This window comes from Epinephelus fuscoguttatus, linkage group LG22 (assembly GCF_011397635.1).
Source record: "Epinephelus fuscoguttatus linkage group LG22, E.fuscoguttatus.final_Chr_v1".
Lineage (NCBI taxonomy): Eukaryota > Metazoa > Chordata > Actinopteri > Perciformes > Serranidae > Epinephelus > Epinephelus fuscoguttatus.
Genome location: NC_064773.1, coordinates 21,686,722 through 21,705,870, shown reverse-complemented (window position 1 = coordinate 21,705,870; position 19,149 = coordinate 21,686,722). Strand labels below are relative to the sequence as shown.

Here is a 19,149-nt window from a genome sequence, read left to right as displayed (position 1 = left end):
GGCATATCGTCATACGTCATACTTAGATCAATAAATTGAGTCCCCTCCTGCCATAACTGTGCATGTAAACATACTGATTGCCTAAGGAGCCGCTCCAGACTGAACACCTTGTACTTGATGACATTACAAGTTTGACACTTACTTCTCTGGTTTCTGGCTTTGAGCGAGACGAGCTCATGTTCACAAATACTGATTAAACTTTCCCAGACCATGGAAATGACATATTGAAATTCTTAATTTAGGGCGGTGTCATCCTTTAACTCCACCGGCAACCACTGATAGAAACAGAAATTGGGAACAGTATTCCCAAAAACATTAACTTTCTTGTTTGCCTTTGCAGCAAACACACCAGGAGAGTGTGTGCATGACATTAGAAAGCCGGATTAACTCGACTTGACATGGATTTACCCTCTCTATGTCAGAGCACAGGCCTTGACAGCTCTGACATGTCAAGTGCTCAGACAGTCCTGACACAAAGCTCATTTCATTCAAATAGATTACTTAGGTGACGTCAGAAGCATAGTGCGCTACGTGTGCACGCTTGTGTGTATACACCGAGGACTAGTTACCATCGGGGAATATGACTCATAGAGCGTCTTTGGTCATATTTTTGATTTATGGTTGTCTTATAAGATTATGTGTGTTCTCAACTCGTGGTATTAATTATATAATTTTGGATATTGATATGCTTTTAAGGATTAAGCTCCGCCTACGGTGCGCGCTCATGCCTTAAACACGCGCTTCCAGTGAGTCACCCATCTACCAGCATGCACCGGGAGAACTTTTTTTCTTCTGGTGGGTGGGATTTTTTGAGAGGCGTTGCCGCACACGGACCACTCAAGGATTTATACACCCGCTGCTAGTCACACATTTTCATACATTACGCTTTTACCCGCTGCATATCGCACACTCACAGCCAGAGGTTAAGATACTCCACGAAACAAAGACGACACAATGGCTAACTACATTCATGTCCCCGAGGAGGCTCCCGCTGTGCCCAAAATAGACGTGACAGTTGACGAGAGCGACTACAGGTCAGGCGCACTGAAGCTCATCAAGGAGCTGAGACCGAGCTGGAAGCCATCTGAGGTCAAGCTAAAGGTACATTTTAAACATTTTACTATCAGTCTTGCTTGCTATGACATGTCTCCACTTTCTAACGTAGCGTGTACGTCTTTATTTTGTCGTTAAGCTCGTGTAAGAATAGCGAAAACCGTTGTAAGCTAGCAGCGTGTTCTCAACTGAAAAACTCAAGTAAGCTAACACTAATGTTAATTCACTCCAGGAGCCACTGACACACGAAACCGGCTTTTATGGCGGCATTGAAATCAGCTGAAAATGCTAAATATTGTGTGTTAATGTCAGTAACGTTGTAAAATAGCTGCTGACACCCACAGACAGATGGTAGGTGTGTTTCTCTTAAAGATACTGCGGCGATTTAATGTTTTGCCTCTGTTAATAGCATCTGCGTCAGTACAGGTTGTGATCAAACAGTGGGAGTTTCGCTGCTTTGGCGCAGCCTGCACACCCCGTGTTCATGTGACTTCACCGACGACCCATTGAAGCTGCATATTAAATCATCCCGGTGGATGTTACGTAAGGCACGAAGCAGCATTTTTGCCTGGATGTGGTTTTACAGAGAGAGGAGAGGTGTGTGTATCAGACTAATATTATCATCATGCTGTGCCTTGGTGATTAAGACTCTGGAATTTATGAGATAAGTCTGCAGGCTGGGTTTGTAAACTTCTAGAGTACTTATATGTATCTCATGCAATCCAGAGTGTCCTATTTGATCTGCCAAACACATAAAATAAAGCAAACAGAAAAGGGAAGGAGAAACATGGGTGGACATATGCTCCACATTACAGCTTGGGGCAGATATTACCCAGAAAGTGAGTTATTTTTCCCCTTCCAGTAACAGACTGGGGGTGTGGCTCCACTTGGTAAACACAGTGAGGATGGGAGCTGGTCACATGCTTTCACCACCCTTGCCTATATTCATCAATGAGGCCAAAGTGGGAACTCAGCAAATGCCTGCCATAGCTTCCTCATGCAAAATAAAATTCCTGACCGTCCTGTTTTTCTCAGTCAATCGCTTATAGAGTGAACAATTAGGGCTGGTATGTAGGCATCTCCCCCAGCACCACCCCCTCCTCTCTTTAAAATGTTCCCAGCTTCATAGCAGAGACAGTCCAGCCTAAATCAACCCAGACAAGCCCTAATTTCCCAATGCTATACTGACGCCTCTTTTGTGTGGCTTGCCAAATTCCAACTCCTCTCAGAACTTATGCAATACTCAAAACAATGTAGGTTTTCATGCACAGTACTTAAATAGTATAATGTGGAGGATGGGCCCACTGTCCTCCAACTACACGCGTTGTTGGAGCACAGGACAAATGCCTTGATTCACCTGTTCTCCACTCCTTCCTCTATTTGTCTCTTCAGTTTTTCACAGATGGGATTACCAACAAGCTGCTGGGCTGCTATGTGGGCGCAGTCATGCAGGATGTGGTTCTGGTCCGTATTTATGGCAACAAAACAGAATTGTTGGTCGACCGGGAGAATGAAGTGAAAAGTTTCAGAGTACTACAAGCACACCGCTGCGCCCCGCGCCTATACTGCACCTTCAACAATGGCCTTTGTTATGAATTTCTGCAAGGAACCGCCCTGGAGCCTGAGCACATTCGCAGCCAACCTGTTTTCAGGTAAATTGAATGCAAACTCTTGAGGTGTTTTCACAGAGTCACCTGACTTAAAGACGTATTTCACTGCTGAAAAAAATGTCTTTTCATAGAACTAGGCTGTTTATCCAGTAGAAAGATGCAAATACTTTTGAAACTGGTGTTACATGACCAGAAAAATGGAGAAATTAAGATTTCGCTCAAGAGGTAGACAACCTACAACTACCAAAATGCACTATGTCACAATGGACCAATAAACGCTCCTGCTGGTGGGTGATGTAATGCAAGCTTGTCCGTTTTGACACAGGAAATAATGTGTTGGCCAGCTGGTAAAACATGATCTTGAGTTAAACAGTAAACTAAATAGACTTGATGCATAGATTTGACAGACAGACAGACAGACAGACTCACACCCACATGCAGAAAGTGCACACAGTTGCACAGTTGTCTACTCCAGTCCAACCCTAATATACACAGTATGGCGCTATTCTGCCAGTGGAGGTGCTGTAGAGACTGTCACAATTTTGAAAATTTCTCCAAAATCAGTCATACCCATCACGTTAAAGGTTTTTTCCCAAAAGTGTAACCTTAGCTAGGAGGAATCTTTCTTGAACTGCAACCCTGTGGAAATCCACTGATATTATTTAGAAGTATAAACTTGTCACTAAAACGTCCAAATCTTTAATAGTTTCACCAAAATTGTCATTATCTGATCAAGTTATTGTTGTATGCGGTTTGTTTACCATTTATATGCCTTTGCATTGATCAAATAATTACATTTTCCCCCTTCACAGCTTAATTGTTATACTGGGGTCCAGTTGCATATTACTGCTTGCTGCTCTGATTTGAAACCTGCCATTTTCTGTCTTTTCACTCTGCAGGCTCATTGCAAGGCAGCTAGCCAAGTACCATGCCATCCATGCCCACAATGGCTGGGTGCCGCAGTCTGACCTGTGGCTGAAGATGGGCAAGTACTTTGCTCTCATCCCCAAGTACTTCGAGGACCCTGAGCAGAACGCCAGGTGAGGCTATGTAGGAGATTATTGTTACTGAAATCTGTCAGACCTTAGATGTGACTGGTAGACTGTCTGTCTTCTCTGTGTTGTGCTTCGAAAAGTTTTTATACATTAATAAAAGTTTGAAAACAATTGTTTGGGAACATGTGACTTTACCACTTGTATATTTCCGTTTTCAGTTATCTCCACGTGGAACTTTGACTCACTACCTCTTTTATCAGAGTCATAAATCATCCAAATAACCTGATGTAGAGTGGCACAACACACATTTTCATTATCAGTTGTAGATGTGTCACATGTCAGAGGAAGTATGGGGAATTCCTTTTCTGACCTCGCCAGGTGTGACTTCACTTCACAGCTGTGACATTGCTGAGAGATTACACAACCGAGTTAATAACAGTTTGCCTTTAAATAGCATAAATCATGAAATAGCAGCACCCCAAAGTATGTGAAAAATGGTAACGTATCATCAAGTAAAAATGATAAAATCGACCGGGTCTGTCACAGATCGTGCCTTTGTTTTATGTGGACAGGCTCATTAATATTACTCTTAGTTAGCACAGTAATACTTTACTTCGAATGAAGAATTCAAAGACAGACAACTATCTTGAGTCTTGGGGTCCACATTTAACAACAGCAAAACTATATCAAAACCTTGGTTTACAAACTCTCAGACAACTCCTGCAGTATAATCCAAGTCTTATCTATCCAGACGTATGCTCAGTATCTCTAAAACACAAGTATTTTCTCTAAAATCTTAATATTTGAAACACCTCTGCATAAACAGCCTAAAACATGGATGAGTAGTGCACCTGGGTGATCACATGCATTTGAACTATGCTCAGTGGAATGCACCTGCAGAGTTCAGACACGCACATTTGCCCAGGTGTGTTGCTTGTGTTATATAAGTATTCCTTTAAGTCTTGTGTCAATCTTGCATAAGCCAAATACATGGAAGTATTGTATCCCTAAACTATTATATCTGCATAAAATGTATGTTACTCTGTTCCAGGTGTGTCACTATATTTGCCTGATGAAGGTCTAACACCGAAACATCGCAAACAAATGTATTTTTCAAGTTAGACAGCGTGCAGGAGTTTGTTTGCAACTTTTGATCCTACTTGTCCCTCTCTTACGCACATGTCTCACGAAATAGTTTTGCGAAGGTGTGCTACATCACAGGAAAACTAATTTATGATTAGAACAAGCTTCAGGCACTATGACACCATCATTGTTTGAACACTGCATCGGCAATAACAGCTACCTTTGTATATGTTGACAGTGACACTCAAATGCTACTGACTTCGCAGGCTATTGTTTTCCTTGGAGGCCAACCAAGTATTAACATTGTAAATAAAAAATGCTAAAAGACTTGCATAAGACTGAGATGCCTGCGGCATCGTAGGGGTTTTGTGTGTGTTGAAGGCAAAAACAATTTAAACAAACAACAAGAAATGTTTATTTCTTGTTACCTTGTAGTCTCCTGTAGCCTGAGTGTCAGACTGAAGCTCCCAGAACCTTCAGTCTGACATGGCTTCCATTGAAGGCGATTTACAAGGGGGAGGGAATTTGATTTTTCCCTAACCAATCAGTAGAGATCAACGACTCACCCAGAATCTGACGTCATTAGTATCCATGCCTCGGGGGTGCGGGAAAACAAGCGAGCATTGCCCGTTTAAAATGTCTCTGTCGTCGTGCACGCCCAGCTGCATCGCCGTTAAATCCAGTTTAGCAGCTTCCTTAATTTGGTCCTCCATTAACGTGAGTAATGGCGAAATACCTCGATAGCATCGTTAATGTGGTCTGTAGGATCTGTAGCGGTCGCCATTGTTGCTATCCTCACCAGTTACCCACCGGCGTACAGCTTGACATCAGCGTGGCACTGATTGGCTAATCGCTAGAGCCCCGGCGTTCATTGGTCCGTCCAGCGTTTGGACGAGATAAATCACAAATTCATTGAAGTATGCCAGACCAGTAATGCAGGCCTACTCAGTTGAGTGGGCGGGGTCTATGGTCTGGAACCAGGCTAAGTCTCCTGATCATGTCTTACTGATGATTGTGGTGTTGCACAGTGTTAGCATTGTAGTATTTATCTGGTACCTTGGAATGTTAGCAAAGCAGAGTCTGACAAATGGACAAAAATAGTATACTGTTATATGTAAGCAGCACTTTGTATGAGCACTGTGAATGGTGAAACTACTGTAATAATAGAACCTAATCTAACAATCTAACAGGCAGGAAATGCAGTTGTGAATGCGTTGTAGTGAGGACTAGGCTTGGGTCATATCTATTTTTTCATACCTTCATTTATTAGAGTGTATGTATATGACAGAATTTGTGTAAACAAACAAACCCAGTTGAGAACGCAGTGGTTCCCAACTGGTCCAGCTACAGGGTCCAGATTTCTGTTTGGTCATTAGTGTAAGGTCCACAAAGTCTAATATTTACCTTAATACTTGCGTTTGGCCATGTTGTTGAGCTAGTTTGCTGTCTCTGTTGAGTATCTATCTGTTATTCACTCTACAGCAGGAAACAGCACTTAAAATAAAAGCTTGTGCAGGAAATTCACTGTACTTCAAAAATAAAATGCGTTTTTTTCTTTTCTTTTCTTTTTTTTTTTTTTTTTTTTTTAACTTAACATGTTTGTTAGTCACTTTTGGTCCATTAAGAATGGACCCGCAACCCACTGTTGGACCACAACCCTCCAGCTGGGAACCACTGATCTAGCCTACAATACTGTTTTTCTACCATAACACTTATGGCCCATAGAATAATGAACACACAGGAAATGAGCGCCCTTCTTGCTGAGGGACCTGATGACAATTGTTGCAGCGGATACTGACACATCAGTGGGCTCAATGGAGATGATGTGTTCTATAAAATCACGTGGCTAATAAACTTAAGATAAAGTTATGTGTGGCAATACTTCCAAACTCCTGTAACGTTATCCCCACCTCTCACAGTCGCCATTTTCTTAGCCCAGCTGCCTGTTCCACCAGGAAAGACTGACCTCTGGTGGCATGTACTGGGCACTACAATACATTGCCTCAATACAGCATCTCTATCAGTTTAATAGAAAGAGGAGCGTTTGTATTTTTGACGGTATTAAATTAGTACCTTCAGTAATTTCTAAATACCCCAGTAAACCATAATACCTTAATACCACCCAACCCAAGTGAGGACTTAGCAAACTCACAAAAAGTTTTATTCTAGGAGTAAAATTGGGAGGATTTAAGTTTACCTTTTCTTATTCTTTTAATGTCATAATGTGTTCTCATTTTGCTCAGATTGGGATTTTGTGAGACACAACTTGTTTTCATGCTAAACTGATGAAATATTACATAAATAAGAACTTCTGTAACCAGATCATGTGGTTTCCTTGTTGTGGATCAATTTACATTGAGCTTGCATTTATGAATATATCACTCGTCTTTTTTCTCCGCTTCTTCCATATGAATTGTATCGCACAGTCTGTAAAATTAGTTATTTCCTTGTCTTCCCTTTTCATGCCTCTTATTTTTCTGTTCCTGTTTCTATCCTCACTTCAAATTTCTAAGTCTACTTTCGGGTTCCCTAAACTGATTTAACCTCCACCTGTTCTTCTGTTAATGCTCTCAATGCTCCTGCCTCTTTCCATATACAGTATTCACCCTCTTTGACTCTGCCCCCCTCCAGGTTGAGCACGGAGGTGCCCAGCCCGCGGTGCCTCCGAGAAGAGCTGGTGTGGCTTCAGCAGAGCTTGTCTGTGCTGGGCTCCCCTGTCGTTCTCTGCCACAACGACCTGCTCTGCAAAAACATCATCTACAGTGAGGAGGCAGGTGAGTATTAACTGCACGAGTGCAGTCATAGACATTACCGTGTGACTGAATTGTGTTGTAGTGTGAACTGCACTGGTGTCTGCACTCAGGTAGGACTGCATTAACTGCACTTCCTTGACCCCCAGTGACATGCTTCACTCATTGTTGGTGTTTGCATTGGGCTGCAGGTGTAGAATTAGAACGATCAGAGAAGACAAAGCTGTTAATTGGGTGCTCTTGTTTTGCTCAAGATGGAATCCAAATTACAGATACAGATTTTATTTAGTCTTGAGGATTTCAATTTCCCATACTGGGATACCTGCAGTAGTAAAGCTTTGTTGAGAAGCACAAATTGTAGCTGTTTCTAATGTGGATTATATTCTTTTTCCCAAGTTTTGTCTGATCTGTTCTAATTCTGTGCTGAAAACTTGGAATGTAAACCACTGTTATCAGCCTGGACAAACAATACCATTACATCATACCACATACCAAATCTCAGTTTTATTGACAGCACATGTTTTTGGTGCTTAGCAATGTTTTTTTTTTTTGTTTTTTTTTTTCTTTTTTGATTTTATGAAAGTCAAGCGACCTGTCCTCAGGCAAACTTATCAGCTTGCTTTTGGTCAATGAGACTGTTTTTAATCACTGTCTTTGTAGCAGAGGAATTTTGGGTTGAACGTGTGAGAGCAAATAAGAAAGGGGGGGGGAGAAGAGAGTATAATTTTTTGTATGTGGGAGGTGGGGTGGGGGATTGGGTTTGAGAGCTGTCAGCCCCCTCGTCGGTTTGCGGCGAGGGGCGGGGCCCTTCTCATAGCTCCTTGTGTCTAGCCTTTCTCCCCTAGGAATGACAGCCGAGGCTGTGGCTGCCCTGCGCCGCCCTGCCCCTGGGGAGGCAATGGAGAGAGAAAAACCTCGCGCACAGTCGGCTTTGAGGGCCCCTCGCGTAGTCTGCCCACTGCTCAGGCTAATCGGGATGAGTTCATGGCAGCAGTAGGAGCCACGTACCTACCTATTACCCTCCAATGCTACTCACCCACCAGTTGTCCCACTGACAGTAGTGAGGCTACTTATGATGCTGGTTATTACACACATGTTTTTCATGTTTGCACTTGCTTGAAGTCACTCTGAGCACCAGCCAAATGCCTAAAGTGTACTTCTACTTTCCGTCACTGCTTTTGACTCCGCAATTTCCACTTCACAGTATCAGTATTGTTCACTGGGCAGACTATATAAGTGGAAGGATATGTTTGGAGATATTCTGCATTTGTTTTTATTGTTAACAAACCCAATGAAAAAAACAAAACCAACCTGTGCAGCCAAAACTCTTGATATAGTTTATCCCTCAGTGCCATAGAGATACATTGTTGTCCAGGAACTATTAATAATACAACAATGAGCCACACTGTGTTACTGGCTGACATGGTGAACAAAAACAGTAGTTTATTTTGAGTAACCCTCCTGCTGTCATAAATAGTCATTAGTGCGTCAAATGTCTATTAATCCACAGCTGAAAATAGTCTGTAAATTCATTGTTCGCTAATGGTTGAGTAAGACTAGTTAAAAATGACAGTGTCCGCCTGTTTGAAGCCTTTCTTGTACATTTGTGACCCCATTTTTTAGAGATTAGTGCTCAGAGGGGATGAATGGGCTTTGGGCTGAGAGCCACAGACAGACTAGGGAAGTTGGAAAGCACTGAGAGATGAACTAACACATTGTTGGTTTGGGCCTTTTCATAGGATTTGCTGGCATTAACAACAATAGAGAATATCACCACCTTTATCCTTCAAAACTGAAACATGCTTCTGCAAAAAATGCGGTGAAACGCCTGTGCCTGAGCACACAAAGTTCTAGGCTACCATAGGTTGCAGAGAAGTAGACATGCACACCTGCAGAGTCTAATTCAAATCTGTGGCTCTGCATATCAAACAAGATACCCTCTTTGACTGGGATTGGGCTAACACCCAGCGTTGAACTCCCTTGAATTCCTTTACATTGTGACAGATGCAACCCAGTGTAGACTAGTATAGATCTCTTGTACGAACATGTAAAAGGCTATGTAACATCCATGCATATTTGCAGACTTGCAGAATCATGTTTCAGGCTTTAGTAAGATAGGCTGAGGTGGAAGTGTCATTGATGAGAGGCCAGAACAGACAGGATCTTTCATTTATCCCAGCCCCTCCAGTTTATGTCTTAACACTGCAAACACAACCAGACCACACCTACAGATGACAGCCACAATGGAATGAACACCACAACAGAGTCCAGGGACTTCAGCTCCAAGCCATAATTACTGCTTTTCTGACCGCACCCACCTAAAGCTGTCGAACCCATCGTTCTAGCAAAGTCTATCCTCATCTTGCCCTGCATTTGGAGTCTTTTGTCGAACAGAAGAACAGAGTAGGCATGTAAAGAGGCTAAACAGCTACCCCACTGCTTCCTGTCACTTCTCAGCTGTAGTTGCTGAGCTGAAACCACTCGTCTGCCAAATGCGACAGCAGAGAAGCCACCACTTCCTGTATTGATAAAAACTATAAACAGAAGCGGTGGAAACTCAATAATTGTTCTCACTTTTCCAAAGATATTGTTAATAGTTGCAAATATACCCCCAGCATGTGCTGTACCTTCTTACTTTTCTTCTCTCCTTTGTCTCTCTTCACTGTGTCACTCAGCCTCCAACACAGGCTGCTTTAGTTTCCCTGCCCCTATCACTTTACTCAGATGTTTGCGAAAAAGAAGAAAAAAAATCTGCACACTTTTTCTGATTCCCAAGGGCCATAAAATCTGCAGCTCAGCAGCCAACAGGAAACCTCTCAAAGATTCTGTCATTTGCAGACGCAGCAGAGGGGGTCACGCTATTGGGTTCACAGTGGGCCAATGGGAAGGGAGCATTGGAGGGGTGTGTTGTGAGAAGGGGAAGTGAGGTTGCATGTGTGAGGAGGGCGGGCAAGGAGGGGGGTTTAAGAGAAGAAACGGGAGGTTTGGCAGTGGAGCTTGGTCTTCCAACACAGTGCGTGGGAGCAAGAATGGATAAAAGACAAAATATGTCAGTGTGAGAGTGAGCATGTGTGAAAGATGTGTTTGCCCCAACCTTTTCATCTGCTGCACAGGGGGGGCTATAGCCACTGCCTGGAGGTGTTCAGTTGTGTCCCGCTAGGACCTACACGCCGGCTGGTAACCCACCTCAAAGTGTCTTTCTCTGTAGTCCAGCACCACCTCAAAAACTCATGTTCCACATGTTAAGCCAAAGAAATTAGGCAAGGCCAAAACAAAGAGTGGAGACATTTGAATCAAAATGTTTTGTTCTTTAAAGCTACATTTATTTGCTAATCTCTCTGTAACAACCGGGCTTGTAGATGTAAGGGTTTGTATTTTGAGATCAGCCACAACCATTTTGAGATCCATGCTTCCGTCTTCTGTCACGACACCTCATGTTTTCACTGGCCTTCAAATGTAACCAACAACACATTCTTTGACTCTTCCTCTCCATGCATGAACAATGGATTGAAAGTTTAAAGAGATGCCTTTTCAGATGTAGACGCCAAGTATGTATTTTATGACCTTAAACCTTCAAGCTGTGCGACTAGATGTCTGACTGCGGGTTGACATGAAGACACATGTGACATCACAAAACTTTAAAAACCATTGTAAATTGGCTTGTCCCAAAGGTTTACTGTAAGAGCTATAACTTTTGTTGGCCTTTAGATACAGACGAGTACATTGTCTGCTGTAAAACCAGACTCAGGCTACAGGAGTGTTGGGCCGATATATACCAGTCTCTCTAACCATTTCCTCATCCAGAGTCGTTCAGCCTTCTGCTTCAGGTTTTGTCACCTTAAAGTATTGTTAACATTACAGCAAGTTACAGCACCGCGTTAGTCTCTGTGTTGTTAACATGTGCTTCCTTATTTTCGAATCTTGTAGTGGATTAGACACAAGAACATCTGTGATGCAACCCGATTTCAAAATCAACTAGGATTTTAAAACTCCTGTAGTCTGAGCTCTGCTTAAGTCAGCAAAGTTCTGAGAGAGCACATATCAAACAGTGTGTTGCTGTACATTTGCCCCCGGCAGCTCACTGTGCTTTTCCACAGACCACTTTCTTTGTGTTTTACTATCTTCCTCCCTTTGTCCCTCTGCTTTCTTTGCCCTTTTTTCCCCCTCCATCTCTGTAAAACATAACTTTGTCTTGGCCATTTTCCCTTCCCTCTGTGCATGTATCCAAAACAAACATTCTCTCAAAAGCCAGATGCACTCCTCTTTTTGCCTTGATTTTTGTATGCCTTCCATGTGTTGCATTAGGATTTGCACATTTTCATCTCTGCTAATGAATCCCGGCTGCCTATTTTGTTTTGTTGTGGGGAAAACAAAGGCTGATAACTCAGTTAGTGTTGCATTTAATCTGCTCAACCTCCATGAAGATCTGCAAGCTATCTATATGCTCTGATTCTGATGACCAAATTAATATCCCACATTTACTTAACAAGAGCTTTTATTCTGAATATATATCTTGACTCTGACTTCCTTAAACAGCACTGTAGTGCATGTGTAAGAAGTATTTTGTCAGTAATTATTTTCGAAAGAACACCTTTTAAGTCTGAATGTGTCTTTTTAATCCCTTTATTTCATTATCTGTGCTGAATTTTCCCTCTACAGTCCACTTCTCTCAAAATACAAGCTCTTACTCCTCGCCCCACAATCAGCTAACTAGCCAGCCACTCCAGTCAGACAGGAAGAAAGTTACAGTGTAAAATGAAAAAGCCTTGACATTCTGAGTTATCAAAGGGAAAACACATCATTATCATTTTAACGTCCACTTCCCATGTCTCTGTCTAAACAACGCTGCTTCTCTTTTCAGGCAATGTAAAGTTCATTGACTACGAGTATGCTGGGTACAATTACCAAGCCTACGACATTGGGAACCATTTCAATGAGTTTGCAGGTCAGAATAACTTATTCTGTTTGATGTGTGTAAATAAGATGAGTGTATGAAATGTTTACGGAGTATTTAATCTGTGTGTGTTCATGTGTTGCAGGCCTGAATGAGGTGGATTATAGTTACTACCCACAGCGGGCCTTTCAGCTGCAGTGGCTCCACTCCTACCTTGAGGCCTATAAGGAGTACAAAGGCCAGACCAGTGAAGTGACCGACAGGGAGGTGGAGGTTCTCTATGTCCAAGTCAACCAATTTGCCCTGGTAAGCATTTCTCCCTGTCTGGTTACTCCTTTCCCATTGCCATGGCTTCCTCCGGCAAAGGTTTATGCACCTGTTGCTGCTCTGATATGTCGCCACTAGGGTTGGGTCGGCTCTCGGTAATACCAATTCAGTTTGGTACTCCGTCTTGGACCGTTTTTTTTTTTTTTTTTTTTGAGACCAACCAGACCGCATTCTTGGGCAGAACATATGCGGAGCGGACTACGCGGAGGTCGCGCACCAGTGTTACAACGGCATGTATTTTTCACATCGCGAGGATTTTTCACGGACATTTTTACACGGAGTCCGCTCTGCTATAGTACGCCCAAGTATGTGGGCACCTGTGTCTGCCTCTTCGCCAAGCGCACAGCGAGCAGGAGAGGGGGGGGTGAGGCGGCAGCCTCTACTGTAGCCTGGAGTTTGTAGTGACGGGGAGTCGATAATGGCGGACAATTTAGTCTCAAAGGAATCAAAGAATGCGCCACTATGGCAACACTTTGGCTTTGAGCCAGACAAAGGAGGCAACCCTTGTTTGCACTGATTGAGTAAGCTGCAAAATTTACTTGTAAGGAATAAAATAAACAACTTGTTACTGTCACTCTGTTGTCCTAAGGTCGTCTTTTATTTTAAATGACTCAGACTTGATACTTTTGTTTTTGTTTTTGTTTTTTTTTTCCCTCATGCCGACCCAACCCTATTCACCACTTTTCAGTGGCTCCCAACTGTCTTATACTCATGTTACTTTCGGTAACCATTCCACCGTGATGTTGGTCCAAGCAGAGAAATCTTTGGTCTTACTTTTCACCACTTGCGTAATATATTTTACAATTACGCAACTAGCCACAGAGAAGGCAGTCCGCTTCCTGTTTACATGCATGCCCAGTGTACATGAATGGTCATGTGATATGCATTTTCAGGCATGTTAGAGATTATTTCTGAAATAAGTGCCAGGACACTTGTGTGTACAGAGATTTTGTTCTAAAATGAGGATGTGGTCTGTATGGTCACATAGAGAGGAGCCTCCAAAAAATAGATTTATAAAAAACCCCACACATTTAAAGAAACAGGTGTCAGTTTGGGCCAAATTCACATTTAAATTAGTACAGCACCTCATGAGTTTGGGAAACTAAAATAAGTTGATACAGGAGCCCATGGATTTAAAAACCTTTTTGTTTTCACGTGGAGTTTCGCTGTTCATTTTTCCATTGAGTATATTGATGTAGTGTGGATGTTCTTGTATTTTTTGGCCACCAACAAAAGCATATGCAGCAAGAAACCCTTTCCAAGTCTTGAATTTTTAAAGCCCAAGACAGTGATGGTTTTCTGAGAGGCAGATAATAGGTAGTTGTCAGACTGCAGCTAGGCCTATAGTCCTAATATGGCTGTGTAATTATAGGTAAAAGAAGTATCTGGTTATTTTTGCTAATGTTGTCATTAGTTATCAGCTGTCACTCACGAGTTGAGGAAGAAAATGAAGAAGAACAATGACACTGTAATCTGATAATGGCTTGTCGTCACCCATATGAGTTCTGTTTGCTGAAACACAGCAAGTGAAGGCTGAGAACAGTTGGTAAAATAAAGTTGTCACTGGGTTAATATACCAACAAAGTATTAAATTAACATTTAGACTATATTTTCTCAGTAGTTGCTTAATTATGAAGTGAAAAATTAGTCTTGATACGGTCAAAGATGATCAGAGAACCGAACTTGAACACTTGGAGAGCACAGTGAACGTCCTGGGGACTCGTCCTGAGCAAATTTTCCAGGGCCTGCTGCCAGGTGTTGGGTCAGCAAACATGGATTTTATTGTGGTGTGGGTTAAACAGAGCACAGAGTGATACAGGCTGTAACCTGCGCCACCTGCTCTGATTATGAGAGATGGATGTTTGTGATGTGCTCGCTGATGCGGCCAGCATGTGGGAGGTGCTCTTAATGCCAACTTGTAACCCCAGTGAGGCTCAGCGCTCTTCCCCTGAGCCACACTCTGCCTTGTTTACTGTCAAGAGGAAAAGAGGGCAGTGTGGAGGATGGGCAAGCGAAGCAATTGTGTTTCTGTGTCAGCTATTTGTTGTTGTTGCCATAGGGCTTCTGCTGGCATTGTACATGCTTGAGTGTGCTGTGTTGGGTAATTAGAAACGACATTTACTTTTAGACAGTGAGTGCATGCTAATCCTTTGTGTCTCTGCGTTGTTCTCTTTCTCCTCTGTGTCCAGGCATCTCATTTCTTCTGGGGTCTCTGGGCTCTGATTCAGGCCAAGGTCTCCACCATCGACTTTGACTTCTTGGGGTATGTTGCTATCTTGAAATATTTATCGACAGCTATTGTGTTATCTCAGCGCATAGCGTTTAACAGTCTGATAATTTTGCACTGGCTGCTAACATGTCATACATTTTTTATCTGAATCACTGACGCTGCTCTTTTCTCTGTGTGTCCCAGATACGCAGTCCTGCGCTTCAACCAGTACTTCAAAATGAAACTGGAGGTGGCTGAGCTGAACCTACCCAAATAAAAGCTCCCGCCCCCTCGTCTTCTCTTCCTCCTGCTCTTCCTCCCTGCCGACCTGCTCTGAGCCTCACATGACAACCGCAGAGCGCCCTGTAGGGATCTATGTAGGAAGGAGCCAGACTGAGAGTCTGTCCTGCTCAGTGCCTACAGGTCCCCTCTACATGTCCTTATCTCTATAGACTGAATGGACCACACTTTGCCATCCTCTACTGACACACATTTGTAAACTGGTAGCCCAAATCATTGGTAATGTGGGTGTGTGTGAAGTACAGACCTGTTATAATATGAAGCCCATGTGGATTATTCTGATATCAGTTAGGGTGTTAACCTACGATTTGTATTTGTAAGCTGATATCACTATGAATAAGTGGAGGTGGAATGTCACCTTGTCAAACATATAGTGATCATTGACATGACTGACAGGTGGCCCAAACTCTAATCTGATTGCCTTGAGAAAGCTTCCTCATGTGTGCGTTCATGGAGGAAACTCCCAAGAGTCAGCCCAGCTAACGACCAAATTTATAACAGTGAATAAAAGCAATACAAAGCCTGCTTTGTTTGCTAAAGAACCAAGATGAAAGAAGAGAACAAATGCCGACATGGAAAGGCCAGTGCTGTCCCAAAATCCCATGTGAGGTGAGCTAAGTCACTCCCCGCCCCCCCTAAAAAAAAAAAAAAGAAAAAAAAAAAAAAAGAAAAACTTGTGGCCTGCCTTGTGACTCTGTTGTTTTCACCCTTATTTTCTTCAGCATACTATGGGTGGGTGGTGCGCCAGAGTAGCTGTGTAGTCAATGTTGCTGTGTAGTTTGGTGAGGGCTTGTGTGTTTTGACTTTCTCGTATGAAGGTAGAAACATCGAGTTGTAGGAGAGCAACTTGCGTTTACATCTAGCCGCTCCCTAAAGTCAAATAGTTGCGCTGCATATACGTGAGCGGTTTTGACTCGAGGGAGGTTTTCACTGTAATGTACGTTTCTTGTATCGTTTTGACACTCGTTTTTCTTTGTCTTAACCGGGGACAAGCTTGCATCTCACTGTAATTTGAACATTCCGTGTTCATAATGGTAGATAGGAAATTTGGTTGTAGTTCAAATGGTCAGTTAGCAGTGTCGGGGACTTAATTCACTGTGACATCGACTGTAAGACATGCTGTACATGCGAGACCAAACCATTTTATTGTCTGCTCCATGTCAGGGAACCTTTTGGAATCATCTTTATGAAACACTGCTGTTCAGTCCTAATGAAGACGGGACATTTTATATACGTTACGACCAGTTTTCACTCACGTGTGTGTGTATTAAGATGAATGTGACACAACCTTGCTGACTGTCAGATTGCTGAGCCACTGTTGGCATTCATCGTTTGAAGCGCCCGTTGTTGAAGGTCTGTTTTGAAAAGTGGAATTTTGTTGAAATAGAAAGTGGAGTTGGTTGGTTAAACACATCTGTGTCAAGTTATAAAAGCAATGTAATGAAAGTCAGCTGTAAGAGGGACCTGAGGAGCAAGAGCACCATCTGTTGGAGAAAAAAAATTAATGGCTGCTATCAGTAACTGTTCTTCATATTCACCTTTGACCTTCACGTTAAATGTTTTTTAAATGAGCTTTAGCAGGCCCTTTTAAAAAAACAAGTTCATCTCTTGGTTACTTTAACAAGCCTACACCAAAGTGCTGACATCTGTTTTTCTTTTTGCTTGTACATAATGCACACTATCATTTCCCATGTAGCACAAAGAGAATAACGGTTCTATAGACTTTTTATACTTATTTAAATTGAGACGTTGAGGCTGAGGTCTTTGAGAGTGTGTGGATGTTTCCTTATGCAGCAGCACTCTATATAGTGGCAGAAGAGCACCTGAGTTTCTGCTTCCTGCACTTGAGCAAGTAAAACATAAAATGTCACATGTAAAAATGTGGTCAAACAAGTTTTCTTGTTCACTCCAAAACAGTTTGCTAATCACATTGTTGCCCGGGTGCTCTCTACTGAGACGGCTTCGCAAAGCTCTGTGAAGAAGAGACCATTACTGACAAGACTGGACACTAGTGTGATGGTGTGCCTGTGAAAGCTCTTATTTTGTACTTACGGGTTTAAAGGTTAGGCCTGTTACTGATTTAAGATCGAAGAAGTGAGAAGTTGTTTGTGTTGAGCCTAATGTGAATTTGAAATGTATGTACAATGGCTTTAAGCAAATGTGAAAAACTGTTTTGATAATCGTGTTGATTTGTGTTGAAGGAACATGTATAGGTTCTGTAAAAGGGTGTCCGGTTAGCACACTGTCAGACCACATTTACACATAACACTCATACATGATTGAAGTTAGTCAAATTAGACTGCCACATAATCAAAGAATGTTAAAAATAATATTGCTATTTTTCAGCTATCTGAAACAAATTAATTTCACTGTACGTGATACACAGGTCATCTTAGTACCGCTAACAATATTAAGCTCCACTACTATTTAACATTGTACAAAAGTCTGTCCTTAAATTTCTGGCCACTTTAGCATATGTTTATATGTACAGTAAACACATGTAATAATATCTCTGCTTGTTCTCAAATGTGAATGAATGTAAATAGAGGGAGTTCTTTTATCTTTTTTTCTTTTTGTTTTCTAAAAGTTGCATTAAAGTGAATAGTTGCCTGGGGTAAGAGCTGAAAGAAAAAAACATTTTCAATACTGTAAACATGCTTTGAAAAAATAAAGTCTATTTACCCTTATTTGTGTCTTTGTTTCGTCTTGTGTCTCTTTGGGTGTTAAACAAAGAGCTTTTTGACTTTGTCGTGAGTTAACAAGTTCAAAAAGTTAAAATCTGGGTGGTAGTTTTTTGGCAGAGGGGCAGTTTTATTACAACAACATAACAGAATCATACTGACCTTTAATTTTATACAAACATTGTCAAGACACTTATTTTAATGTTGTGCCCAGTGTTGGGGAAACCACTTGAGCATAGCTTTGCAAATCTAGTTTGGTTAACTAAAGTTACTAAGAAAAAGTCTGTTGAACTTCTTTATACATGTGATATGAAAATATAAAAAATAATACAAAAAAAGTCACATGCCAGAAAAACTTCACAGGTCATGCATGAACTAAAACACTAAAATTCGCCACTGTTATGGGAAAGTGCAAGGGATGCCCTCTTTGGTTTCTTTAAGAAGTTATAATAAATAGCATGCGACAACTTAGCTGAACATTAATAAATAAATAATAGCAATAATCAGTACTTGTGACTGACTGTGATTGTAGGGGAGTCACTTAGAGAAGCAATAATACAAATAAATAAATAAAAATTAAAAAAAAAAAATCATCCCATTGGTTTTATGGCCCGGAACTGTTTGTAGATTTAGTAGTTAAGTACACAAAATGGCACAAAAGTAATTAAACTACATGAATTACTATGCAAATATAAATGTAACGTTAGTTGAACTAGCAGCAAGCTACTGCAAAATGTCCCTAAACTACTAGTTTAGTTACATGTAGGTCACCACTACCCTACTGTTTTTTTACAAGAAAATAACTAAAATGAATACGAAAACAATTATTGATAGAAATTTTTAATTTTTAAAATAAACAAATTTAATAAGTTTCTTCGTCAAGAAACTTATTTCCATGTAATGGCCATGTCTTCTTCTCTTTTCATTCTGCCTCAATTAAGTGAAACGGCGCCCTCTAGGCAAACGGCTTGTAAACTTATACCAGTCGATGCGGTCAAAGACGGTATTGCACCCATAGACATATATACGTCTATGATTGCACCCGTAGCAAAGTCTACCAGAGGGGAGAAAGGTCAAAAGAGAGGAAGAAAATTAAATGGCCTCCTCTAAAAGCCGAACGGACAAATCTCTGAAATTGTACCACAAGTACTTCCTACAAATAATGTAAAGTTCACAGCATAAATCAAGTAAAACAGCCTGTGAAGTTAGCTTGTTTTTCAGAATTGCTAAAGTTGTGTTATAGTGGC

At 41.6% G+C, this 19,149-nt stretch overlaps 1 protein-coding gene across 1 annotated transcript; it reads left to right on the top strand.

The window, feature by feature from the left end:
• The first annotated feature begins 806 nt into the window (after nt 1-806).
• On the top strand, nt 807-17,908 carry etnk1 (ethanolamine kinase 1). Its single transcript, XM_049566761.1, has 8 exons — nt 807-1,101; nt 2,446-2,705; nt 3,563-3,703; nt 7,373-7,515; nt 12,353-12,436; nt 12,531-12,691; nt 14,902-14,975; nt 15,126-17,908. The coding sequence occupies exons 1-8, from the start codon at nt 955-957 to the stop codon at nt 15,196-15,198; spliced, it is 1,083 nt and encodes a 360-aa protein (XP_049422718.1). The 5' UTR covers nt 807-954; the 3' UTR covers nt 15,199-17,908.
• The last annotated feature ends 1,241 nt before the right edge of the window (nt 17,909-19,149 follow it).

Excerpts from the sequence above, each read along its gene's own strand:
- etnk1 (XM_049566761.1), top strand. The coding sequence starts at position 955 with ATGGCTAACTACATTCATGTCCCCGAGGAGGCTCCCGCTGTGCCCAAA. Across the intron at positions 12,437-12,530 it reads CCATTTCAATGAGTTTGCAG|GCCTGAATGAGGTGGATTAT; the intron begins GTCAGAATAACT and ends CATGTGTTGCAG. Across the intron at positions 12,692-14,901 it reads AAGTCAACCAATTTGCCCTG|GCATCTCATTTCTTCTGGGG; the intron begins GTAAGCATTTCT and ends CTCTGTGTCCAG.